Genomic DNA, 23851 nt, shown 5'->3' with positions numbered 1-23851 from the left:
TTGATTGGTGCGGGCCGGCTGCGGGGGCGGGGAAGTGGCGGCTGAAGCGAGGCTGGCGCGCCTTGGAGTGCTACTGCTGGTGAGAGGCGGCTGCCGCCTCAGGGGTGAGGTGCGAGGCAAAGTGCGCGACGGCTGACTCCAGGAGCGGTAAAGGCAGGGACCAGGAGCGGAGGTTTGGGGAGTGGGGGAGGCTGAGCCAGGGACACCACCGGCAACAAGAAGGCGCGGAATGTGGGGCTGAGAGAAGAAAGGTGCCCCCGGGCGAGACGAGGGTGTGGGGCCGGGGAGCTAGCTTCTGAGCCTGGCATGGTGAGGCGCTATGTGGGGGCAGCTTTCTCCCATCCCGGGGCTAGTAACTGTTTCCATGAAAGTGCGCTCGTCCCAAGGTAGTCACAGCGGACCCTTGCACCGTAAGAGAGGGTTTGCCCCAAGCCATTGATTATCAGTTTGCCTCTTATTTCCCAAAGCTTTTTCTTTAATGGTCTTAAGTATTTGTTTTTCCAGTTTCCCTCTTTAGTTTTTAATGCAGATAGAATCGTGGGTTTTGGCTCAAGACTCCTGTGTCACAGGTACTCTTTCCTCAGCTGAGAGAAATGGGTGAAGGCTTTTTTCACTCACTGGTTTAAAAATAAATGTAACAAGAAGGAGAAAGCTTAAAGAAAAATGAGAAAATTGAATGAGCTGCTTCCGTTCAACAAACCGATCACCGTGTTTTAGGTACCTTGTAGGTTCTGGTTGTTAGGAGATATTGGAGTGACATATCAGATCCTGGCTCCCATGGAGTTCACTTTGTGTTTTGAAATGTATATCAGATAGTTGTTAGCAACTGTTTTAATACAAATATCAGGAAATGTCAAAGTTAGCTTTTACTGAAAACCGTTGCCTAACTACATTTCTCAACCTTGAAATGACCCACATGTCTGTTCTTTATCTAGGAGCTATGATCTTAAGTTCTAGTCTCCTCCTCATGTTCAACTTGAAGTAATAAAATCAAACACAAGTTAGCATTTAGTTATGTAGAATTGGCGCAATGCCTGGTAGCTCAGACGGTAAAGCGTCTGCCTACAGTGCCGGAGACCAGGGTTCAATCCCTGAGTCAGGAGGATCCCCTGGAGAAGGAAATGGCAACCCGCTCAAGTATTCTTGCCTGGAAGATCTCATGGACTGAGGAGCCTGGTAGGCTTACAGTCCATGGGGTTGTAAAGAGTCAGATAGGACTGAGCGACTTCACTTGCACTTTCTTTTTTTCACTGTAGAATTATTCTCATTTCCATCATATTTTCCACTTTTAATTTTTAAGAGAAATTTAGCAATGTGAAAGGACATGTAAACAATTATACTTGATTAATATTAATCAAGGAGATATTCTTTGAGATACCAGCTGATATTATAGCACAAACCTCATTTGTAGTATCTGAAGAGATGTTAGTAAAATTTAGGTTTTGTTTCAAATGGAAGTCACCCAGTAAATTCATCCGTGTCACAGACGTTCATCACCCCCACCCCCACCAGATCATCAGTATTCTGTCTCAGACACTACCATCTACCAGGTGCTCAAATGAGAAACATGATAGCCGGCTCCTTGGCTCTCCCTCTGACTTTTCCATAAATCAATTGCTGGGTCTTGTGTATTCTTCCTTTGAAAGCTCTCTGAACTGACTCTGCTGCTCTCCATCTCCATCATTGACACCTGGACTAGCCTCTGAATTGGTCTCCCTACACCGGCTGTTGCTGCCTTCAGTTCATTCTCAAGACAGACATAGCCCTTAATCAATGATTATAAGCAAGCAAGTGCTATGAAGGGATGTTTGGAGTACTGTGGAAACCCATAGCAATAAAACCCAGCTTAGTACAGGGTCATACTAGGGTCATTCTGTCCTCTCTGAGACAGAGAAGAACATTTTGAGGTGTTCTCGAGACCCTTTGGAAAACCTCAAAGTTAATTAGAGGTCAGATGAACTTTATTTAGAATTTGAACTTTGGGAAGTTTGTCAAAAATATCAAAAAGTTTTGAGACTTCTCTGTCAGTGGTTAAGACTGAGCTTCCAGTGCAGGGAGTGCCAGTTCCATCCCTGGTCTGGGAACTAGGATCCCACATGCCACTCCATGTGGCCAAAAAGTTTAAAAAAAAGAAATATATCAAAAAGCTTTAAAACACTTGGTCAAATAGGATTGTACGTGGAACGATTCTTAGTCACGTAACCAAAGTGACAATAAAAGATCTCAAAGGCAAATATAGAAATGTATTTCTGTTCCTCATATCTTTTTCCTGAAAACATTTTTCTTTCCTTGGATACTGCAATGTTTCCCTTATTCTAGTAGCTTTAATTGTGTGTATTAATTAGAATTCCCAGCTCTTAAAACTCTAATTTTTAATGAAAACTAACGTAATTAACTTTTTTATGTTAGCATTCTGTAGATTGGCAAGTTTATATATAGTATGTAAATATTTATATACTATTTATGCTCATAAATAGTACATAAATACTATTTATGGTTTCTAGAAAACATGTGCTTTTTAACAGCAAATGTCTTAGCATGACACCAAACCTATTAAATAGTTCAGATATCTTTAGTTTCTTTGTGAAAGGAAATCTATATTCACTAATGCTACAGTAGTTCATTTTATTTGGTAATTATCTATTTGGTAGACTTTCAGCATTTAACATAATTTAGCAAAATGCTAAAATTTCAAATTACCAAAATGTGGAGAGCATTTTGGATAGACATTCCCAAAACATAATTAGTCCGAAAGAGTTTACCTAAAGACTTTTATTTCATTTACCTCTATTTACTTAAAAGTTTCATCATATCAAGTTATTTTCTTGCCAGCAAATTTCACAACAGATTTAAGGTCTTGTTTGATTTCTAGTAAATCAGTACAATAAAAATATTATCCATTATGTTAATGATTCTAAAGAGATATATATTATTAATTCAGCAAACTTAAGCTAACTTTAATACCAGCTATTGATTCAATATTGAGTATTTCCCAGCTGTTACCAACAAATTTGGCTTCACCTCTTGGTGGGTGTCAAGCCATAAAATCAAGTCAAAGACTGGGAGAAAAAAGGATTTATTACTTGCAGCAAGTAAGGAGAACACTGCGGATCTGTCCCAAAACAGTGTCTCCTCAAATAGCAAAACTGGTGGGGCTGTGTAAGGGCACATGCATATTCATGAAGGGACTTGGGTGATTGAGAGTCCTAGCTTTAGTTGATTGAAGTCAGGAGAGTCAGGAAAAGACAACATCATCCCTTAGGTGTCAGTTGATCTGGTGGGTCAGTGCTTCAGGCTAATCTTTAAGATGGAAACAGAACCTGGAGTTCTGTTAACAACTGATAATATTATCTTAGCTGTTGTTACTTCTCTTGCCTGATAAGCCATTGTTTTCTGGATTCTTTGTTCTCTTAAAATCATTAGTTACTGTCATGAGACCTGTTCAAGGACAAGCATTGTGGCCAGGCTTAGATCACAAAATGACTTAGGCTAAAAATGGCTTCTCTACTGTCAAGAAAACGTGTCCAGGGACCTCTTATCTATCTGCTTACAAGATCATGTGAAATTTCTTGAGTATTTATATAGGTGTTTTATTTTCTTTAAGCCAATTATATAGAGTTCTTTTACAAATTAATTTTGGCAATACAGCACATCTACCGGAGAAGGCAATGGCAACCCACTCCAGTACTCTTGCCTGGAGAATCCCAGGGATGGAGGAGCCTGGTAGGCTGCCGTCTATGGGGTCGCACAGAGTCGGACACGACTGAAGTGACTTAGCAGCAGCAGCACAGCTACAACACAGATACATAACAGACACCCTATAGTTTTCATTCCAAAATTTCAGCCATGAATCAGGGACAATAATGTTAAACCCATCAGTTACAAACAAATTCAAATTGGATTCAAATTGGGTTTCTGGCAGATGGAACAAATCAGTTACCTTTTTAGATGGCTAAACCCTTTTTACTAATACTTAATGGAGAAGATAGTTAAGACTTTGTCATTGACAAATTCCAAATTACCTACACCCTTCCTGAAATTTGCATTTTATTTTTTAAATTGAAGTGTAATTGATTTACAATGTTAAGTTAGTTGCTGGTATACAGCAAAGTGATTCTGCTATACATATATACACGTGTTAGTTTTCATATTTTCCATTATGGTTTATTACAGGATATTGAATATAGTTCCCTGTGCTATACAGTAGGATGTTGTTTATCTACTTTATATATAGTAGTTTGTATCTGCTAATCCCAAACTCCTAATTTATCCCTTGTCCATTCCCTTTTCCCTTAGGTAACCATAGGTTTGTTTTCCATGTCTGTGAGTCTGTTTCTCCTTTGTAAATAAGTTCATTTGTGTCTTATTTTAGATTCTACATGTAAGTGATATCATATGGTATTTGTCTTTCTGACTTATTTAGCATGATGATTTCTAAATCCATACGTGTTCCTGCAAATTACATTCTTTTTTATGGCTGAGTAATGTTTGTGGTAGAGTAATACTTGTGCCACATCTTCTTTCACTGCTCCTCTGTCAATGGACAAGTAGGCTGTTTCCATGTCGTGGCTACTGTGCATAGCTGCCATGAACATAGAGGTGCATGTATCTTTTTGAATATGATTTTCTCAAATATATGCCCAGGAATGGGATTGCTGGATCATATGGTAGTTCTACTTTTAGTTTTTTAAGGAACCACCATTCTGTTCTCCATAGTGCCTGTATCAATTTACATTCCCACCAACAGTGTAGGCGGGTTCCATTTTCTCTACACCTTCTCTAGCATTTATTGTTTGTAGACTTTGGTAATGGCCATTCTAACCAGTGTGAGATGATACCTCCTAGTAGTTTTGATTTGCATTTCTCTAATAATTAACAGTGTGTTGAGCATCTTTTCATGTGTTTTTTGACCATCTGTCTTCTTTGGAGAAACGTCTATTTAGATCTTTTGCCCAGTTTTTGATAGGGTTATTTTGTTTCTTTAATTGAGCTGCATGAGCTGTTTGTGGCATAATCTGAAGTCAGGGAGCCTGATTCCTCCAGCTCTTTTCTTTCTTAGAATTGCTTTGCCTATTCAGGGTCTTTTGTGTTTTCATAAAAATGTAAAAATTTTTTTGCTGTTATTCTGTGAAAAATGGCATTGGTAATTTGACAGGGATTGTATTGAATCTGTAGATTTCTTTGGGTAGTATACTCATTTTGACGATATTGATTTTTCCAATCCAAGAACATGGTATAGCTTTTCATCTGTTTGTCATCTTTGATTTCTTTCATCAGCATTTAATAGTTTTCAGAATACAGGTGTTTTGCCTCCATGTATAGGTTTATTTCTAAGTATTGATATTTTATTCTTTTTGATGATACATGGGGTTGTCTGTTAAATTTCTCTTTCTAATCTTTCATGCTTCAGTCATGTCCAACTCTTTGCGATCCCATGGACTATAGCCCACCAGTCTTCTCTGTCCATGAAATTCTCCAGGCAAGAGTACTTGAGTGGGTTGCCATGCCCTCTTCCAGGGGATCTTCCTGACCCAAGGAAGATCTCTTACATCTGTAGGTGGGTTCTTTACCACTAGCGCCACCTGGGAAGCCCCATTGAAATGCAAGAGTGTATTAATTTTGTATCTTGCAACTTTACCGGGTTCATTGAGCTCTAGTAGTTTTCTGGTAGTATTTTTAGGATTTTCTGTGTATAATATCATGTCATCTGCAAACAGTGACAGTTCTTTTCTTTTCCAATTTGGATTCCTTTTATTTATTCTCTGATGGTCATGGCTAGGACTTCCAGAACTATGTTAAATAAAATTGGCAAGAGCAGACATCCCTTGTCTTGTTCCTGATCTCAGAGGAAACGCTTTCAGCTTTTCACCATTAGTATGATGTTAGCTGTGAGTTTGTCATTCAGTTCAGTTCAGTCGCTCAGTCATGTCCGACTCTTTGAGACCCCATGAATCGCAGCACTCTGGGCCTCCCTGTCCATCACCAACGCCTGGAGTTTACTCAAACTCATGTCCGTCCAGTGATGCCATCCAGCCATCTCATCCTCTGTCGTCCCCTTCTCTTCCTGCCCCCAGTCCCTCCCAGCATCAGGGTCTTTTCCAATGAGTCAACTCTTCGCATGAGGTGGCCAAAGTATTGGAGTTTCAGCTTCAGCATCAGTTCTTCCAGTGAACACCCAGGACTGATCTCCTTTAGGATGGGCTGGTTGGATCTCCTTGTAGTCCAAGGAACTCTCAGGAGTCTTCTCCAACACCACAGTTCAAAAGCATCAATTCTTCAGCACTCAGCTTTCTTCATAGTCCAACTCTCACATCCATACATGACCACTGGAAAAACCATAGCCTTGACTAGACGGACCTTTGTTGGCAAAGTAATGTCTCTGCTTTTTAATATGCTGTCTAGGTTGGTCATAACTTTCCTTCCAAAGAGTAAGTGTCTTTTAATTTCATGGCTGCAATCACCATCTGCAGTGATTTTGGAGCCCAAAAAAATAAAGTCTGCCACTGTTTCCCCATCTATTTGCCACAAAGTGATGGGACCAGATGCCATGATCTTAGTTTTCTGAATATTGAGCTTTAAGCCAACTTTTTCACTCTCCTCTTTCACTTTCTTTTTGTGTGTGTGTGTGTGTAATAAAGTTTTATTAAAGTATAAAGGAGATAGAGAAAGCTTCTGACATAGGCATCAGAAGGGGGCAAAAGAGTACCCCTTTGCTAGTGTTAGCAATGGAGTTATATACTCTCCAATGAATCCAAAGAATGTCTGGAGGTTGCAAAGACCTCACCAGACCCACTCCCATAATTTACATTTTAAAATAACAGAGCTGGCTAGAAGGTTTAATCCAAAGATTGTCCTCAGGCAGGATACATCCTTGTAAAGACCAGACCTACTCCCATAATTTATGTTTTAAGATAACAGAATTAGCCAGAGGGTTTAATCCAAAGACTGTCCTCAGGCAGGATACATTATTGTTATATAATCCTAAGGAATGTAGAGGAAAAAAAGTAAAAAAGTTTGTCCTTTCTTCCTCCTTGAATATCCCAGACCTCTCTCTCCTTGGGGACCCCTAGACTTCTTATCAACCGGCCTAGGAAATGACTCTCTCATTCCCCCCTTTTCTTTTAGGAGAATTATGTTGCCTAGGGAAAAGGGGCGTCGTTTTCATTCCATAACTGCTTCCGAGCTGACAAGGGGCGTTGTCCCTAAATTGGTGAGGCAACATATTCTCCTAATCCTCATAGTGAGGATGTCTGATCCAGGGGCTCCAAGTAATAGTTGGAGGAGGCTGTGGCACTCATAGGAGCTCGGACAACTATTTGTAAACTAAAAGCTTTTAGACGGTTAGAAAACCCCATTATACAGTTACAGATGTAAGGCAAAATAGTCATTAAACCAAGTTAAAATCAAAATGAAAAGTCACATTATGTCCATCGTTACATCAGTCCATCTTAAGGTTGTTAGGTGTCATCAGTTTAAGAAGAGGCATCACATGCGATTGTTGAAGGTATTTGCAGACTTGGAGAAAGTCCTTTCCTTGAAGTGGAGATGTCCACCATGGGACGCCTTTCACTGATGAAGAGGGGAGTGCTCCACAGACCCAGCAGTTAAACTGATTGTGGAATGCAGCATAGAAGTGAGCCCAGGACAGGAAGGCATTGTCTTGAGGATCAAACAGCAGACTCAGGATTTCTGGAGTCAGCAGAAGTAGGCTGACATAGATTATCAGGCCCATCTTGTCCTAAAGGATCCCGGACAAGCCCCCAAGATGAAAGGTTGTTGCTGAACGATGAGACGCGGGATTCAATCCAGGGCCAGAGACGAGGCTGGATCGCTCAGAGCTTTTGTGTAATAAAGTTTTATTAAAGTATAAAGGAGATAGAGAAAGCTTCTGACATTGGCATCAGAAGGGGGCAAAAGAGTACCCCCTCCTCTTTCACTTTCATCAAGAGGCTTTTTAGTTCCTCTTCACTTTCTGCCATAAGGGTGGTGTCATCTGCATATCTGTGGTTATTGATATTTCTCCCAGCAATCTTGATTCCAGCTTGTGCTTATTCCAGCCCAGCGTTTCTCATAATGTACTCTGCATATAAGTTAAATAAGTAGGGTGACAATATACAGCCTGAGTTTTTTTAAATCATAAATTGGTATTGAATTCTTATCAAAAACTTTTTCTGCATCTGTTGAGATGATCATATGATTTTTATTCTTCTATTTGTTAATGTGGTGTATCACACTGATCAATTTGTAGATATTGAAACATCCTTGCATCTCTGGAATAAATCCCACTTGATTATGGTGTATGTTTTCTTAATGTATTGTAGGATTCACGTGGTTAGTATATGAGAATTTTTACATGTGTGTTCATTAGTGATATTCACCTGTAATTTTCTTTTTTGGTGGTATCTTTGTCTGGCTTTGGCATCAGGTTGATGGTGGTGTCATAGAATGAGTTTGGAGTGTTCCTTCCTCTGCAGTGTTTTGGAATAGTTTCAAAAGGATAGGTGTTCACTCTAAATAAATGTTTGATAGAATTTACTTGTGAAGCCATCTGGTCCTGGACTTTTGTTTGTTAAAAGTTTTTAAATCACAGTTTCAGTTTCAGTACTTGTGATTGGTCTGTTCATATTTTCTATTTTCTTCCTGGTTTTCTTTCCTTTCTTCCAAGAAAGGAGACTGTACCTTTCTAAGAATTTGTCCATTTCTTCTAGGTTGTCCATTTTATTGGTGTATAGTTGCTCGTAGTAGTCTCTTATGATCCTTTGTATTTCTGTGGTATCAGTTTTTCATTTCTAATTTTATTGATTTGCACCCTCTTTTTTCCTTGATGAGTCTGGCTAAAGATTTATCAATTTTACCTTTTCAAAGCACCAGCTTTTAGTTTCATTGATCTTTTTTGTTTTCTTCATCTCTATTTCATTATTTCTGCTCTGACCATTATGATATCTTCTATTAACTTTGGATTTTTTCTTTCCCTAGTTGCTTTAGTTGTAAGGTTAGGTTGTTAGATTTTTTCTTGTCTCTTGAAGTAAGATTGTCTTGCTGTAAACTTCTCTCAGAACTGCTGCTGTGTCCCATGGGTTTTGGATCACTGTTTTCATTTTCATTTTTCTCTAGGTATTTATTTATTTCGTCTTTGATTTCTTCAGTAAACCATTGGTTGTTTAGTAACATATTATTTAGCTTCCGTGTTGTTTGTTTCTTACCTTTTTTTTCCCTTGTAGTTGACTTCTGATCTCATAGTGTTGTGATTGTTGTGATTGGAAAAGATGCTTGATATAATTTGTTTACTGTCATTACTCTCTTTTGTCTAACTTTCTATGTTTGTAGCCTCTGTTCCTCAGCCTGCAGGATTGTAGCTTCTTGCTTCTGTTCTCTGTCCCCTTGTAGGTGAGGTTGGTCCAGGGGCTTCTGCAGGCCTCCTGGAAGGAGAGACTGGTGCCTGCCCACTGGTGGGTGGAGCTGGGTCTTGTCCCTCTGCTAAGCAGGAGTGTGTTTAGAGGTGGCTGTGGGATCAGGACAACTTTAATCAGCCTGTCTACTGATGGGTGGGGCTCTGTTCCCACCTCCTTAGTTTTGTTGTTGTTGTTGTGCTGGGTCTTCCTTGCTGGGTCTTTTGTTGCTGCACACAGGCTGCTCTTTGTTGCAGCTCATGAGCTTCTCATTGCAGTGGCTTTTCTTATTGCAGAGTATAGGCTTCAGTAGTTGCGGCATGTGAGCTCAATAGTTGTGGTCCATGGGCTTTTGTTGCTCCACGGCAAATGGAATCTTCTCCGACCAGGGATCCGTGGATCCTGGACCAAGGATCTGCCCATGTGCCTTGCATTAGCAGGTGGATTCCTATCCGCTGTACCACCAGGGAGTCCCTGTTGGTTGGTTGACCTGAGGCATCTCAGCACTGGAACCTGTAAGCTTTTGAGTGGGGCCAGGTCTCAATGCCCAAACGGGGAACTCCTGGAGAGCTCACATTGAATATTCACTGGGGCCTCTGCCACCTGTCCTTGCCCCCACTGTGAGCCACAGCCAACCTCTGTCTCCCCAGGAGAACCTTCAAGACCTCCAAGTAGGTCTGGCCCAGGCTTCCATGGAGTCACTGCCCTAGGTCCCAATACATGTAAAACCTTTTATGTGCTCTCTAAGAGTAGAGTCTGTTTCCCCCCAGTCCTGTGGCACTTCTGCACTCAAGCCCCACTGGCCTCAAAACCAAATGCTTTGGGGACTCCTGCTTCTGATGCCAGATCCCCAGGTTGAGGAGCCTGACGCAGGGCTCAGAACTCTCACTCCTGTGGGAGAACCTCTGCAATATAACTATTTTCCAGTTTGTCAGTTGCCTACCCAATGGGTATGGGATTTGATTAAATTGTGGAAATGCCCCTGTGTCTTATTGTGGTTTCTTCTTTGTCTTTGGATGTAGAATATCTTTTTTATTGGTTTAAGTCTTTTTTGTCAATGATTGTTCAACAGTTGTGATTTTGGTGTTTTCATGAGAGGAGGTAAGCTTAAGTCTTTTTACTCCACCATCTTATCTCTTCAATATACGGTAGACTTTTTAATGATAGCCATTTTGCACAGTGTGAGGTAGTACATCATTGTAGTTTTGATTTGCATGAAATTTGTGTTTTTAAAAAATAGTCCGGGGAATTTCCTGGTGGTCTGCACTCCCAGTGCAAGGTTCAATCCCTGGTTCAATTACACAAGCCACACAGTGCAGGAAAAAAACAAAGGGTCCAGATAAGAGCTCCAGGAGATTTGCATCCCAAAGGCATGGGAAGAAAAACAGAAGTTCCTCCTTGGACTACTTTGTTCCTTAAGGGCTAGATTTTTGTTCTTCAGTACTTTCAAGCCTCTTAATAAGTGAGGTTTTGTTGTTGTTTAGTCACTAAGTCATGTCTGACTCCTTGTGAGCCTGTGGACTGTAGCCTGCCAGGCTCCTCTGTCCATGGGATTTCCCAGGCAAGAATACTGGAGTGGTTATCATTTCCTTCTCCAGGGGATCTTCCCAACCCCTGGAAGAGAACTTTTATCTCTTTAGTCTCTGGCATTGGCAGGCAGGTTCTTTACCACTGGCACCACCTGTGAGGTTTGTATTATTTCTAGAGGCCACACTCTGGTCCTATAAAGACTAGATTTTAAAAAACAAGTGATAGGGGAAGCACACTGACTGAAAACTGCCCACCCTAGCCAGGCACCATAGTAACTATTTGCCTGAGTTATTTTATGACAGGAGTTCCTGGTAAGGAACACGGAACTCATAAGCCACCACTAACCGGAAGAGTTCAGGAAAGAACAAAAGGAGACACCATGTGTCCAACCACCATCCATAATCCTTCTCGTTGGCATCCATCTTGGCTGAGCAATGCGTGTGCCACCAGGAAGGACTCTTGAGTCAGGATGATTGGCCAAAGACAACCTGGAAACTAATCCCATTACCATGAAACCTGAGACTATGAGCCATGTGGCAGAGCTGTTTTCCTGGATTCCCTTACCCTTCAGCTCTCTGCCCAGGAGCCCTTTCCAGTAATATTTCTTGCTTGGTTAGCACATGTGTCTACTCGGACAGTTCATTTCCAAGTGTCAGACAGGAACCCATTTTTGGGCCCTGGAAGGGGTCCCCCTTCCTGCAACACAAGGACAGTGGTTTTTAATTCCTCATAAAACTGAGTAGCCACCTCAGTGCAAGGACTGACATATGCATTGACCAATGCTGGAATTTTATGTTCCCTCATTTAGCTTGGGGGACAGAGACCCCACCTCTCCCCAGTAAAATTTCTGTCAGGTTCTAAATATCAGCTATGATCAGTATAGTCAGGCCAGTGGTCACCCATCTTGGCAATCCATTTACAAACACTTTTAAGGATTCTTCCTGGGTTTAAGAAAGTATTTAGCTATGGTCTACAGCCTCAGGTGTCCCATTTCTTTTTCTTTTAACTGAAGTATAGTTGATTTACGGTACTGTGCCAGTCTCTGCGAGTGACTCAGTTTTACACATATATTTCTTTTTTTAAATACTCTTTTCCATTATGGTTTCCTGCGCTGTATATAGTAGGACCTTGTTGTTTGTCCATTCTAAATGTTGGCATCTACCAACAGCAGATTCCCAGCTGGTCCCTCCTCTCCCTCCCCTTTGGCAACCACAAGTCTGATCTCTGTGTCTGTGAGTCTGTTTCTGTTTGTATAGGTTCATTTGTGCTGTGTTTTAGTTTCTACATATAAGTATGATATTTGTCTTTCTCTTTCTCACTTCACTTGGTATGATAATCTCTAATTGCATTCATGTTGCTGCAAGTGACATTATTTTGTAGTTCTTTATGGCTAAGTAGTATTCCATTGTGTATATGTATGTCTCATCTTCTTTATCCATTCATCTGTCAGTGAACATCTAGGTTATTTCCATGTCTTGGCTTCTGTGAATAATGCTGCTGTGAACAGAGGGGTGCATGTATCTTTTTGAATTATAGTTTTGTCTGGGTGTATGCCCAGAAATGGGATTGCTGGATCGTATGATAACTCTGGTTTTCTGAGGAACCTCCATACTGTTTTCCATAGTGGCTATACCAACTTGCATTCCTCAGGTGGTCCCATTTCTAAAGGTAACCATTTAATAGTGTCTCCGGAGTGGAAAGGCAAGTCAGAAGATTATTAGAATGAGTATTCAAAGATAGAGGGGAGCAGTTTTTAGGTACCTATCATTAGTCTTTCATTAGCCTTCTACAACAAATCTTTAAATGAGGCTATTTTGAAATTTTGAAGTCTTTTGAGGCTTCTATATATCAGTTAAAATAGGTACAATAGTTTAAGATGAGAGCTGTCTAAAATTTTAACTTGGAAGTTTTTTAATTCACAGGATCCAAAGCTTTAAAAAGCTAGCCCTGTACAAATATTTCTCCCTGCTAACCTAATTTTTAAAAGAGAAAAATTCTTTCCACTGTTTCTAGTAGACCCTGCAGGCAGAGTTTTCAGGAGACTGCCAGCTTTTAACTGCATTCAGAAAATCAGTTTTGGAATGCCAAAAAGAGAACCCAGTCTTGGCCATTTCAGGGTGGGGTTTCCTCTAATTTTTAGTTAAGTATTTGCGAGCATACATAAACCCAGCTGGTATTCCTGTAGGTGGCTGTCTGTCTGCACGGGAGTTTGGCCTTCGAGGCACAATTTCCCATTATTAACTTGGCAGCCTAATTCAGATATGAGATACAGTCTGAGCAACATTATAAGGGCAGTATAGTGAATCGAATGTGTGCTGCTTCTGAGTCTAGCTCCCCAAGAATGTTATGCTTTATGGTTCAGGCAGGTATTTTCTGCCAGTGGGATGGTTTGGTCAATGCGTGGTGCAGATACACAGTGCACAGTGGAGAGGAGAGAGAAGGCCAAAGGGCAGAGGAAATTTTTTTTTTTTAATGTTTAAATTATCCTCGACTTGCCTTAGAATATGAATTTTTATTTCATCACACGTAATTTGTTAAAGTTAAAAGCAGAATGGTTGTAAGTGTATTGATGGGCTAAGGAGTAAGTCTGTGAAGACAGAAGTGACGTGTGACAGAGCAGGGATACTTAAGAAAGCACATCCTGTTCCCCTAGTAGAAGTAGTGTTAGAATATAAGGCTGTGGAGATGATAGGCAGAGATTAGGTTATAAAGAACCTTTCATACCACTGAGCTTACGTGTAGGCAAGAGAGTTGCTGAAGAATAAGAGGAAGTGTGTTCATTCAAAGATTATTATTGACCAAATGCTTATTAAGTGGCTACTATATGCTAAGGGGCTTCCCTGGTGGCTCAGACAGTAAAGCCCTGTCTGCAATGCAGGAGACCCGGGTTCAATCCCTGGGTTGGGAAGATCCCCTGGAGAAGGAAATGGCAGCCCACTCCAGTATTCTTGCCTGGAAAATCGCATGGACAGCGGAGCCTGGTAGGCTACCTTCCACGGGGTGGCAAAGAGTCGGACACGACTGAGCAACTTCACTTTCACTTTCATGTGCTAAGTACTGAGGAAAAAAATTTTTTAAATTCCTGCCTCTGGGGAGTTAACTTTCCAATGGGGAAACAATCAAAATGAACACCTTGCAGGTCATTATAATGACTGGGTTTTAATCATAGTGAAATGGAAAACCGTGGAAGGATTTGAGCAGATGAATAACACTTTCACTTACTCCAGCTGTTGTATTGGGAATAAATTGTACGATGATAAAAAGCAGGGAGGTAATTAAGCTTTTTAATAATCTAGACAAGAGATAATGGTGGTTTTGAGCAGATGTTGGTCATAGCAATGGAGAGGTTAAAAAGTAGTCAGGTTCTGGATAATCAATGTAAAACAAATAAGATTTGCTTCCAGGATAGATGTGCTGTTTGAGGGGAAGAAGAGTAAGATTTTTAGCCTGAGGAACTGGAGAGAATGGAGTTGCCACTAACTGATAGGGCAAAGAAGAAAGGAGTGAGATCTGGAGTGCTTAGCAAGCTTGGCATTTGCTAAGTTTGAGATACCTATTAAACATCAAATGAAGATATTTCATAAGGAGTTGGATGTACAAACCTGGAGTTCAGGAGAACAGTCCTCACTTGATCTATGAATTTGGGAGTTAAACATCAGCAAATAGATGGGGCTTAAAGCCAAGACAGAATGATTCTTGAATAAAGAGGGCAAAGGACAGAGCCCTGGGTCACTCCAGTGTTTAGAGGTTAAAAAATGGAGCAAGAACCAACGAAGCAGGCTGATGGAGCAGCCAGAGAGGGAGAAGAAAGACCAGGAAACAGTACTGTGAAGCCAAGTGAAGAAAGTGTCAGAGAAGAGGGAGTCACCAGCTGTGCCAGACTCTGGTGGTGGGGCAGGTAGAGGGAGGACTGAGACTTGGTCACTGGATTTAGCAAATCCAAATCCCTGGTGACCTTCTCTGGAGCAGCAGGAGTGAACTCAAGAAGAGAAATCTATCACAGAAGCATTGATACTGAGTTTTCTTGTAAAAGGAAGAAAAGAAATGAGTAGTATTTAGAGGAATAAGTGGAATTGAGAAAGAATTTTAAGAAAGAAATAATAGCGTGTTTGTCTGCTCCTGGAAAGATTCGGTAGAGAGGAAAAGATTGATGATGCAAGATAAGGAAGGAGAGCAACACTTATATGAAAGACTCAGTGCTAGAGCCAAGATAGTTCATCCATGACCACAGGAAGGAAGATAAAATATTTAGGAGGTGGAGGTGGATGGATCAGTTTGGAAGTTAGTGAATATTTTCTCCAAATGCTTTACTTTCTCAGTGAGATAGGAAGCAGACATCAGTTGAGAGGGAGAATGAGGAAGGAAGCACTAGAGGTTGGAGAAGAGATGGTATAAAATAATTGGGAGGATAAGAAAGTATTGATACATGAAATAAAGAAATAGAATGAGGGATATATTGAGATATGCTTGGTAAGAAAATGAAGATACAGTCAAAGACTAATAGCAAGAAGACCGTTAGAGTGGTCTAAATGAGATTTGATGAGCAATCAGTTCAGGTACAGTGTCAGGGTCATTAGCATATAGATAGTAGTTCATGCTTCAAGTATGGATAAAATTGCCCAAAGAGAGCAGAGTGACAATAGCAATGGATAGAGGCCACTGGAAGTCAAGCTCAAAACTCAGAAAACTCCTCTAGATAAATAGAAACCATGGGAAAGAGAGAACAGAGGTGAGATTAGATAAGGCTTATATATGCCATCTAGGTTAATTACCTGGAAAGTTTTAGTTTTGATGAAGGAGCAAGAGAGAATCCCCTTTCACTGTTAGTTGAGGAGTAAATAGAAATAAGGAGTACAGAGAATAAATAGATCACACTTCCAAGAAAGAGAAATAGAAGTAGCAAAACCTAAACCTGGGCCTGGAATGCCATTCCTTTCAGAGACAACAGCATCTGGAAAGGCCAGGAGGCATAGAAGTGCACATGTAAGGAATTTTAAATAGTTTGATATGAAATGTAAATTTTTTAAAATATTTGATTCAGTTAATTTCTTGTTCCTTTGTCTTTTAAAGCTGATCAATAGATAGTTCTCTTTGCAGGGGTTGAGAAGGGAGTAGTACTCCTCTATTTAGTCATACGTGTATGTGTCCCTCAGCTAACTTTCTGAAAAAATACCCTGTAGCCTTTCACATGAAGTACACCTTGAGACTGTTCAAGCTCTTGAAATGGGAAACTAGGCTGTAGTATTCTTTGTAATATTGTAATGTGTTCCATTCTCTCTGACATAAAAGTTGTATGAAAGCTCCTTTCTCTTCATTTGCTTATTTCAGGAGGCGGCCCAAAATGTCCACTGAACGGACTTCTTGGACAAGTTTGTCCACTATTCAAAAAATAGCACTGGGCCTTGGGATCCCTGCCAGTGCAACAATTGCCTATATCCTATACCGCAGATATAGGGAAAGCAGAGGTATGTGAATCCATGGCTGTACATACCGAAATGGTTAGACTATGTTCTGGCATTGTTAACTTGAAACTTCTTTCAAGTTATCATTTGTTGGGATGTAATTAATTCTCTGTGAGGGACCTTTGAAACAAAGTTTTTCTTTTCTATGTTAATGTGAAGCTAGTCTGTGAAATGAAGCGTCATTTTATAATTCTGTTGATTTGTTCCCTTCAGCAACGTCAGCACTGTAAGGGATTCTGCTAACTGTTGAGTCCAGTTTCCCCACAGGCTGGACCTAGAGAGTAGGACTTACAAAAATGATTTGTGTATAAACAAGGGAAGTTCTGAGCCTAGTGGACTCCTCAGGCAACTTCTGGCCTTCATTCTTCTCCAGGAGTCATGTCTTGGGAGAAGTAGTTTGCCCAGAATCCAATGGCTTTTCCCATTTTAGCATTTGAAAACAGTATCCCAGAGAGAATGCCCATCTTCTGGTCTTTCAGGACCTTTTAGTTCCCACTCAGATGCTGCTTCTCCTTCTCTTTATGATTGAAATCCTCAATTTATCTTTTACATCAGTGTCTCTTTGACAGCTTTGATTCAGGGGAGGGGAAGTAATAGCTTTGGGTATTGTCTAAGTCTGATCTGATGATCTGTGCAGAAGAACGGCTGACATTTGTTGGGGAAGATGACATCGAGATAGAGATGCGAGTGCCCCAGGAGGCTGTAAAGCTCATCATTGGCCGGCAAGGAGCCAATATTAAACAAGTGAGTGTGTGAGCGGCAGCAGCTTTCCCAGGGACTGATTTCTGCTGTCCATCCTCTGTCCCCATTCTGTAAAACCCACTTACACTATGTATATTTTAAACAAACAACATCAACAACAAAAATAGGAAGTTTCTAGCTGCTGTTTTCCTTCCAGAGATGAGTACTTCGACTTCTTATAGAATGGGTGACTTAGCTTGAAATGGGGATTTTTAATTGGATGGTTCTCATCCTGGTATAGTTCGAATCATTCCTTTCTGCAATGGAATTATGAACTCATTAATTGGCAGTAATAAATTAATTGCTCCCTGATTGTTTTTACCATCTTCCATTATTCAGTTGGAATGTCAAGGAAGCAAAATAATTGATTCTTTAATCCAAATTTGGGGAAAGACCAGTCTAAACACAGAGAAGCTGTTTTGGATTAACTGCTGTTTAGGGTTACCTTTGTCTCTCCTCCCATAAGTACATATAATTGAAGACTGCTTATGGCACCCGATTTCACTGATTGCTGTGTCCAGTTCATCCACCTCCAGGGTTAGGTTTAGAGTACCCTTAGCTGACCCAGATGAGAGCTCTTCCAGAACATACTGCCACGTATCTTTTTCTCTGCAGCTAAGAAAGAAGACAGGTGCTCGGATCGATGTGGACACGGAGGATATAGGAGATGAGCGGGTGCTGCTTATCAGTGGTTTTCCTGTTCAGGTGTGCAAGGCCAAAGCAGCGATTCATCAGATCCTGACAGAGAACACCCCAGTGTCTGAGCAGCTCTCGGTTCCCCAGAGATCTGTGGGCAGGATAATAGGTACCCCTGGACAGCTTTCTCTGCTGTCTCCTTTTTGTTTCCCCTTGCCTTTCTTTCACACCTTCCGGAGGGTTTTTCATGGCTTACTTCCCCTTCACCTTGCTGAGGAAAAAAAGACAGGGAAATTGAGACCAGAGCTTTACTTTTTTATAGAACTAGTGGTAGAGCAAAACTCAGCACCTCAAGAAGTTGTAAGAGAACTTCCCTGGTGGTTCAGTGGTTGAGAATTTGCCTTCCAGTGCAGGGAACATGGGTTCGATCCCTGGTCAGGGAACTAAGATCCCACAAGCCTCAGGGAAGCTAAGCCTGTGTGCCACAACTGGAGGGATGCCTACATGCTACAGCTAAGACCCAACACAGCCAAAAATAAATAATAAAAGTTTTTTAAAGTATGATCTGAACCTTACAAATAGGTTCCACAAGGGTTCAGGTAAATGTATTTACCTCATATTAGACTTTTAAAGGGAAGCTAAGGATGCTGATTTTATCCTAAATCTCTCAAGACCATGCTCTAGAAAGGACCTTTTATGCCTTCCCCTAGAGCATTCCTCATGCTGCTGTGAGAGGCAGAGAAGTGTCCTGTTCTTGGTCCAGTGGTTTCATGTAGGATATCTTCTAATAAAGTGAGGCTGTGAAGTCTGCTCAGTGGCCAGAAGATGAAAGTGACATGACCACATTAACTTAGCCAGTGTGTAGAATTTAAATAAAATGGATAGAGCAAATAATCAAGTACCCCCCTTATTATAGTAAGGATTTCAGTAGCTTCTGTTTTCCATTCACTATCCTGTTTAGTTTGAAAACGAGCCCTGACTCTCCCCTCGTAGTGTATACAAGATAGTGGCATCACTAGTAGTAGCAGAGGAAAGGACAGTGTTTCACGTATTATTCAATACAGGGCGAGGCGGCGAGACAATTCGTTCTATCTGTAAGGCCTCAGGAGCCAAAATCACCTGTGACAAAGAATCAGAAGGAACATTGCTACTATCAAGACTTATAAAAATCTCAGGAACGCAGAAGGAAGTGGCAGCAGCTAAGGCAAGTAGCTAACCTGAATTGTATCTGAGAGTGAGAAGAACCCTTCACTCCATCCTGGGTCAGTATCTGACCATGTAGATACCATCCCTTCTCTTATTTTCCACAGCATTTGATACTCGAGAAAGTTTCAGAAGATGAAGAACTTAGGAAGAGAATTGCTCATTCTGCAGAAACCAGAGTTCCACGGAAGCAGCCAATCAGCGTAAGAAGAGAGGAAGGGACAGAGCCAGGTGGAACCAGAGAGCCAGCTTTATGGAAAAACACTGGCGCTAGCTTAAAACAGGCTGCACCTCTGGCAGTTCCTCCCCACAAAGGAGATGGCGACGTGGCTGTTGTAGGACCAGAAGAGGGTTCCTGGGAGAAACCTAATGATGACAGCTTTCAGAGGTCTGGTGTCCAGACCAGTCCAGAGATGTCCATGTTTGAAAGTATGTAACAAAGGGGGAACCCCTTAGCCATATGAAAGATAGAAATACTGGCTATGTGTGTATGCTCAGTTGTGTCCAACTGTTTGCAACCCCATGGACTGTTGCCTGCCAGTCTCCTCTGTTCATGGGATTTCCCCAGAAGAATACTTTAACAGGTTGCCATTTCCTTCTCCAGGGTATCTTCCCAACCCAGGGATCGAGCCCTCTGCCAATCCTGCATTGGCAGGTGGGTTCGTTATCACTGCTACCTGGGAAGCCAGAAATACTGGCTTAAATATCCCAGAATAAGGAAACAATAAAAAAAAAATTTCTGTTTTCTTGACTACATTTACAGTTCTTTAATTACAGATGGGACTTTCTGGTAATATTTTCTTTGGGTTAATACTGAACACCAATTTTTTTTCTGAATACAAACCAGCTAATAATTAGAGAACAATATAGAAATATGCTCGTTCACAGGAAATTGGTCTGTAAGTAATACATCAAATAATTGAATTATATGATATTCTTTCTTCAAAAATATACAAATAAGTAAAATACTTTTGAGTCCAATATTTTTTCCTGTCTCATTACTGTTCTTAAAAATCTTCACCATTCAAGAAGAATGAAAAGGCTGTGGGCTTTTTCTTCTATGCATAAGCACTGGGATGGGCAGGGAAGACCACAGTCCTTAAGAGGTTCATAGACGTGTCCGGGGTCTGTAATGAGTCGGTGGTGGAATACAATCTGGAGCAGGCCCACATCTGTCCACATATCTTCTCCCTGGTCCTGCTGTAGCTAGCATATGGGCATTTCCCTTCATTTTAATTGGTGCTGAGTTGAATACATGGCAGATGACAAAGAATGTGAATGAACTCTAGTTATTCAATTACATAGAAAGGAAGAGAACATAGCTTATCGTACCTTTCCTTCAGGATTTTCTTGTATGATTCATCCACTTGTCCCTCCAGCCATTTTTAAATGGTATTAGCCACTTGGTATTTGTACCTGTCACCTCACCGATGCAGTCTTCCCATTTCAACCGGAGATGATTCTGATAATGGTCATCATATTAGATAACAATGATTCTGTAGCTTAACTTGCTTATGCCTGTGGTTAGTTCCCAGTCCGGACTTCAGTTTCCATGCTGATGAATTCCTAGAAGTCTATGTCTCTGCCTCTGAACATCCTAACCACTTCTGGATCCAAATCATTGGCTCCCGCAGCCTGCAACTGGATAAGCTTGTCAGTGAGATGACCCAGCACTACGAAAATAGTCTGGTGAGTCGCTGCGGGGACAGGGCTGGGGTCCGATGAAGGGGGACATATCCTTTTCACTGTGATGTGTTCTCTTCCCCTTCCTGTGGAGCAGTGGCTTGTTCTTCCTTCTGGTGTCCAATCTCTTAGCCCCTCCCTTCCTAACTCTGCCGTCTCCTGACTCCTCACTTCCTTGTGTAGCCTGAAGACTTGACTGTACACGCAGGAGACATCGTCGCTGCACCTTTACCGACAAATGGTTCCTGGTATCGCGCCCGGGTCCTCGGCACCTTGGAGAATGGGAACCTGGACCTTTACTTTGTTGACTTTGGAGATAATGGAGATTGCCCACTGAAGGATCTCAGGGTGCTCAGGTCAGTGTGGCATCAGGCTGGAGTCTCATCCGTTGACTCAGTCCTGGCCATAGCATGGTGAGCTGTTGACACTTCTCACTGGGGAGGGGGTGGGGGTAGGGTTGGAAGATAACCTCTTTACAGAGTTCAGTTAATTATCTTCTGCTGGGTTAACTGGTGCTGTCTAGAAGCAAGGAATATAAGAAGGCCCTCCTGGCACTAGGATTCTAATTTCAGTTTCTTTCACTTTAGGAGTGATTTTCTAAGCCTTCCGTTTCAAGCAATAGAGTGTAGTCTGGCACGGATTGCCCCCTCAGGTAAATTGGTCCTATTAACTATTGACTCTGCGTCCAAATAGAATAACTTTCATAGGGCATGTGGTGGGGATTCTCACATTCCCAGGCTTTTTGAGTTCTGGGGGCTCAGGCGCCTTTTCATCACCAGTGCCAGACAGCAACAGCCAGAAACCTGCCTGGCAGTCAGACACAGGTACCTTCTGAAGTAGACAGAGGTAGTTCCAGCTTCCCTCCAGGACATAATCCCACTCCTGTCAGCACTGACCCCTTCTTAGGCTCTGTCTACAATTTTTTTTAACCAGGTGAACAATGGGAAGAGGAAGCTTTGGATGAGTTTGACAGACTCACTCACTGTGCTGACTGGAAGCCCCTGGTGGCCAAGATCTCTAGCTATGTCCAGTCTGGGATCTCAACTTGGCCCAAGATCTATTTATATGATACCAGCGACGGGAAGGTAAGACTGAGGTTCACTCGTTGCTCACTGTCTCTTCAGTATATTTATAGGCTCATCTTCTTTTCCTTTCCCAGAAATCCTTATTTGATGATAGTCCTGCCTCGTAAGATCCTGCTTAACTGAACCACCAAAGGAATTTTTTAAAGTATCAATCCCAGCTCTTCTGCCCTTCCTTTGATTTGCCCTTCTTTGAACACCAAGAAGCCTTATTTTTTTTTTTTTCTCAGAAACTTGATATTGGGCTAGAATTAGTTCGTAAAGGATATGCAATCGAGCTTTCAGAAGATGTGGAAAAAAGCCAAGCTGCCCCAATGATGTTGGACGACCTCGTAAGTGAGCCTTTACCGTCATGGGGTGCTGCTCTGGGACCAACCTTGTGCCTCAAGACAGGGGGCTTCTAGTCAGGCATGCAATTTGTAGAGCACGCTTAAGGACTCTGAGTTGCTCCACTAGTTGATCAAGGGAAGCACTGTGTCCCTCAGCAGCCACACCAGACTCTTGAGCAAAATGATGCAGTGGCTTCTCCTTTCCCACCAGCCAAACACATTCTTCCTTTTTCTCCTGTTTATGCCCTCAGGCCACAGAAACAGATGTCTCACTGAGCATGCTCACTGAGACCAAGAAGAGCCCTGGAGAGATAGCAAACACCCTGTCCTGCCTCAGTTTATCAGGTACAACATCATTTGCTCCCTTGAGCATCTCTGGAAGTTACCAATTCTTAGTCAGCCTCTCCGAACTAGGGAAGTTGTGTCAGGATTTATCTCCTAACCAGAGTGGTCATTGAACACCAAAAAGCCTATTTTTTTCTCTGATCCTCAATGGCAGTGCCTGCCACAGTAGGGCAGTATCTAACTTTATCCTCATGTCTGAATAGAAGCTGCTTCTATGTCTGGTGATGATAATCTTGAAGATGACTACTTACTCTGAAGTCACCTTCAGTTGCCTCGGCCATCTACTTTGCTGTGAGTAGAACTGTCCTCTATCTGTAGCAAGCAGAGAGTAATGAGGGTGACCACAGGGCCTTGCCTCTTCCCTGTAGCCCATCATATTACTACTTCTCTGCAGCTGCCTTCCTGCAGTTTTACTTTCAGTTTGAGCCCTTTCAAGGTTTTTGTGTCTCTGTGTGTGTGTCTTTGGCAGGTTTGGCGTAAGACTTGGTGCCTGGAGAAGAGCCTGTAATAGAGATCTATGCAGTTCTTCCTTCGTTATATACATGACCTGGCTTGCTGTGAACCAAGTGCATTTTCTTCTTCCACTGGACTGCCAGAGGGCATGTGGGGTGGGGGGAGACAGACACATGCCCCCACTCCACCACCGCCCCTGCGCCCTGTGCAGTGTGAGGACTGCCGCACGGCGCTCAGACTCTCGGGATCCAGCTTGTTCCCCTCTGCCAGTCATGATGCGCAGATGTTAAGCAATGTCCTCCTTGAGGCTGGGAAACAGCCAGGGTTTGGTTATTGGAAGTGATGATTCTGCAGACTGACTCACCGCATCAGGTTGACTCTGGTTAAGGGGAAATCTTTTGAGTGGTAAACTCAAAGATTACAGTTAAGTCAGACAGCAAAGGCAAAAATCAGCATAATTATATTAAAAGCCTCAGGAAGTAAGAAGAGAATACTGCTTCCCAGCCTCAACTGCTGATGTGTTGCTGGAGACAAGATTTTTGTAACAGTGCTCTAGCTATTTCCCAGTAAACTTTGGTTAAAATACAAGTAGACAAGGAGAAAGGTAACTCAGGAAATATTGCTATATTGCTGGTATAGTATCTATATCAATATATGTATACACAGAGCCACAGAGAACTTGTAGAGCTGTTTAGATCACTTGGGGTGTTCTTTGCTAAATAAAGTTCTTAAGAAAGTTATCTAAAACTAAGTGCTGGTTGAATCACAGGGTGGAAACAAGCCTATGGGTACCTTCTGTACTGAAATCTGGTAAAATTGCCAAACAGCTCACACCACCTATGAAACAGCTGTCCCTCTCATGTGCAGATCATATTCTTTCCTTAAAGCGACTTCAGGATTAATTATTCACTAACACTTCACCTAAAAGAGGTAGATTAGAATTATCGAAACCTGGGTTCTAGGACTCATCTTTGCTGTGAACTTACAGAGCCTGTTTC

General features: G+C 41.8%; 1 protein-coding gene across 2 annotated transcripts; it reads left to right on the top strand.

The window, feature by feature from the left end:
* Nucleotides 1-27: 27 nt before the first annotated feature.
* TDRKH (tudor and KH domain containing) lies at nucleotides 28-23591 on the top strand. 2 transcript variants are annotated; one of them, XM_043458432.1, is made up of 14 exons: nucleotides 28-147; nucleotides 16248-16384; nucleotides 17019-17125; nucleotides 17738-17927; nucleotides 18823-18962; nucleotides 19069-19390; nucleotides 20490-20650; nucleotides 20828-21000; nucleotides 21232-21296; nucleotides 21578-21729; nucleotides 21957-22058; nucleotides 22307-22400; nucleotides 22604-22691; nucleotides 22870-23591. In XM_043458432.1, the coding sequence occupies exons 2-13, from the start codon at nucleotides 16261-16263 to the stop codon at nucleotides 22654-22656; spliced, it is 1683 nt and encodes a 560-aa protein (XP_043314367.1). In that variant the 5' UTR covers nucleotides 28-147; nucleotides 16248-16260; the 3' UTR covers nucleotides 22657-22691; nucleotides 22870-23591. The 2 variants fall into 2 exon arrangements, with proteins under 2 accessions (XP_043314367.1, XP_043314376.1); XM_043458441.1 differs by lacking the exon at nucleotides 16248-16384 and having other exon boundaries at nucleotides 56-147.
* Nucleotides 23592-23851: the final 260 nt, after the last annotated feature.

Source organism: Cervus canadensis, chromosome 2 (genome assembly GCF_019320065.1).
Source record: "Cervus canadensis isolate Bull #8, Minnesota chromosome 2, ASM1932006v1, whole genome shotgun sequence".
Classification (NCBI taxonomy): Eukaryota; Metazoa; Chordata; class Mammalia; order Artiodactyla; family Cervidae; genus Cervus; species Cervus canadensis.
The sequence above is the reverse complement of the archived record's forward strand: the minus strand, read 5'-3'. Positions and strand labels throughout refer to the sequence as shown.

What these genes read in the sequence shown, in the direction of transcription:
- TDRKH (XM_043458432.1), top strand. Translation starts at nt 16,261, where the DNA reads ATGTCCACTGAACGGACTTCTTGGACAAGTTTGTCCACTATTCAAAAA. An exon ending in CAGATATAGGGAAAGCAGAG is followed by an intron (nt 16,385 to 17,018) that starts GTATGTGAATCC and finishes TGATCTGTGCAG; the next exon opens with AAGAACGGCTGACATTTGTT. An exon ending in AGGAAGTGGCAGCAGCTAAG is followed by an intron (nt 18,963 to 19,068) that starts GCAAGTAGCTAA and finishes TATTTTCCACAG; the next exon opens with CATTTGATACTCGAGAAAGT.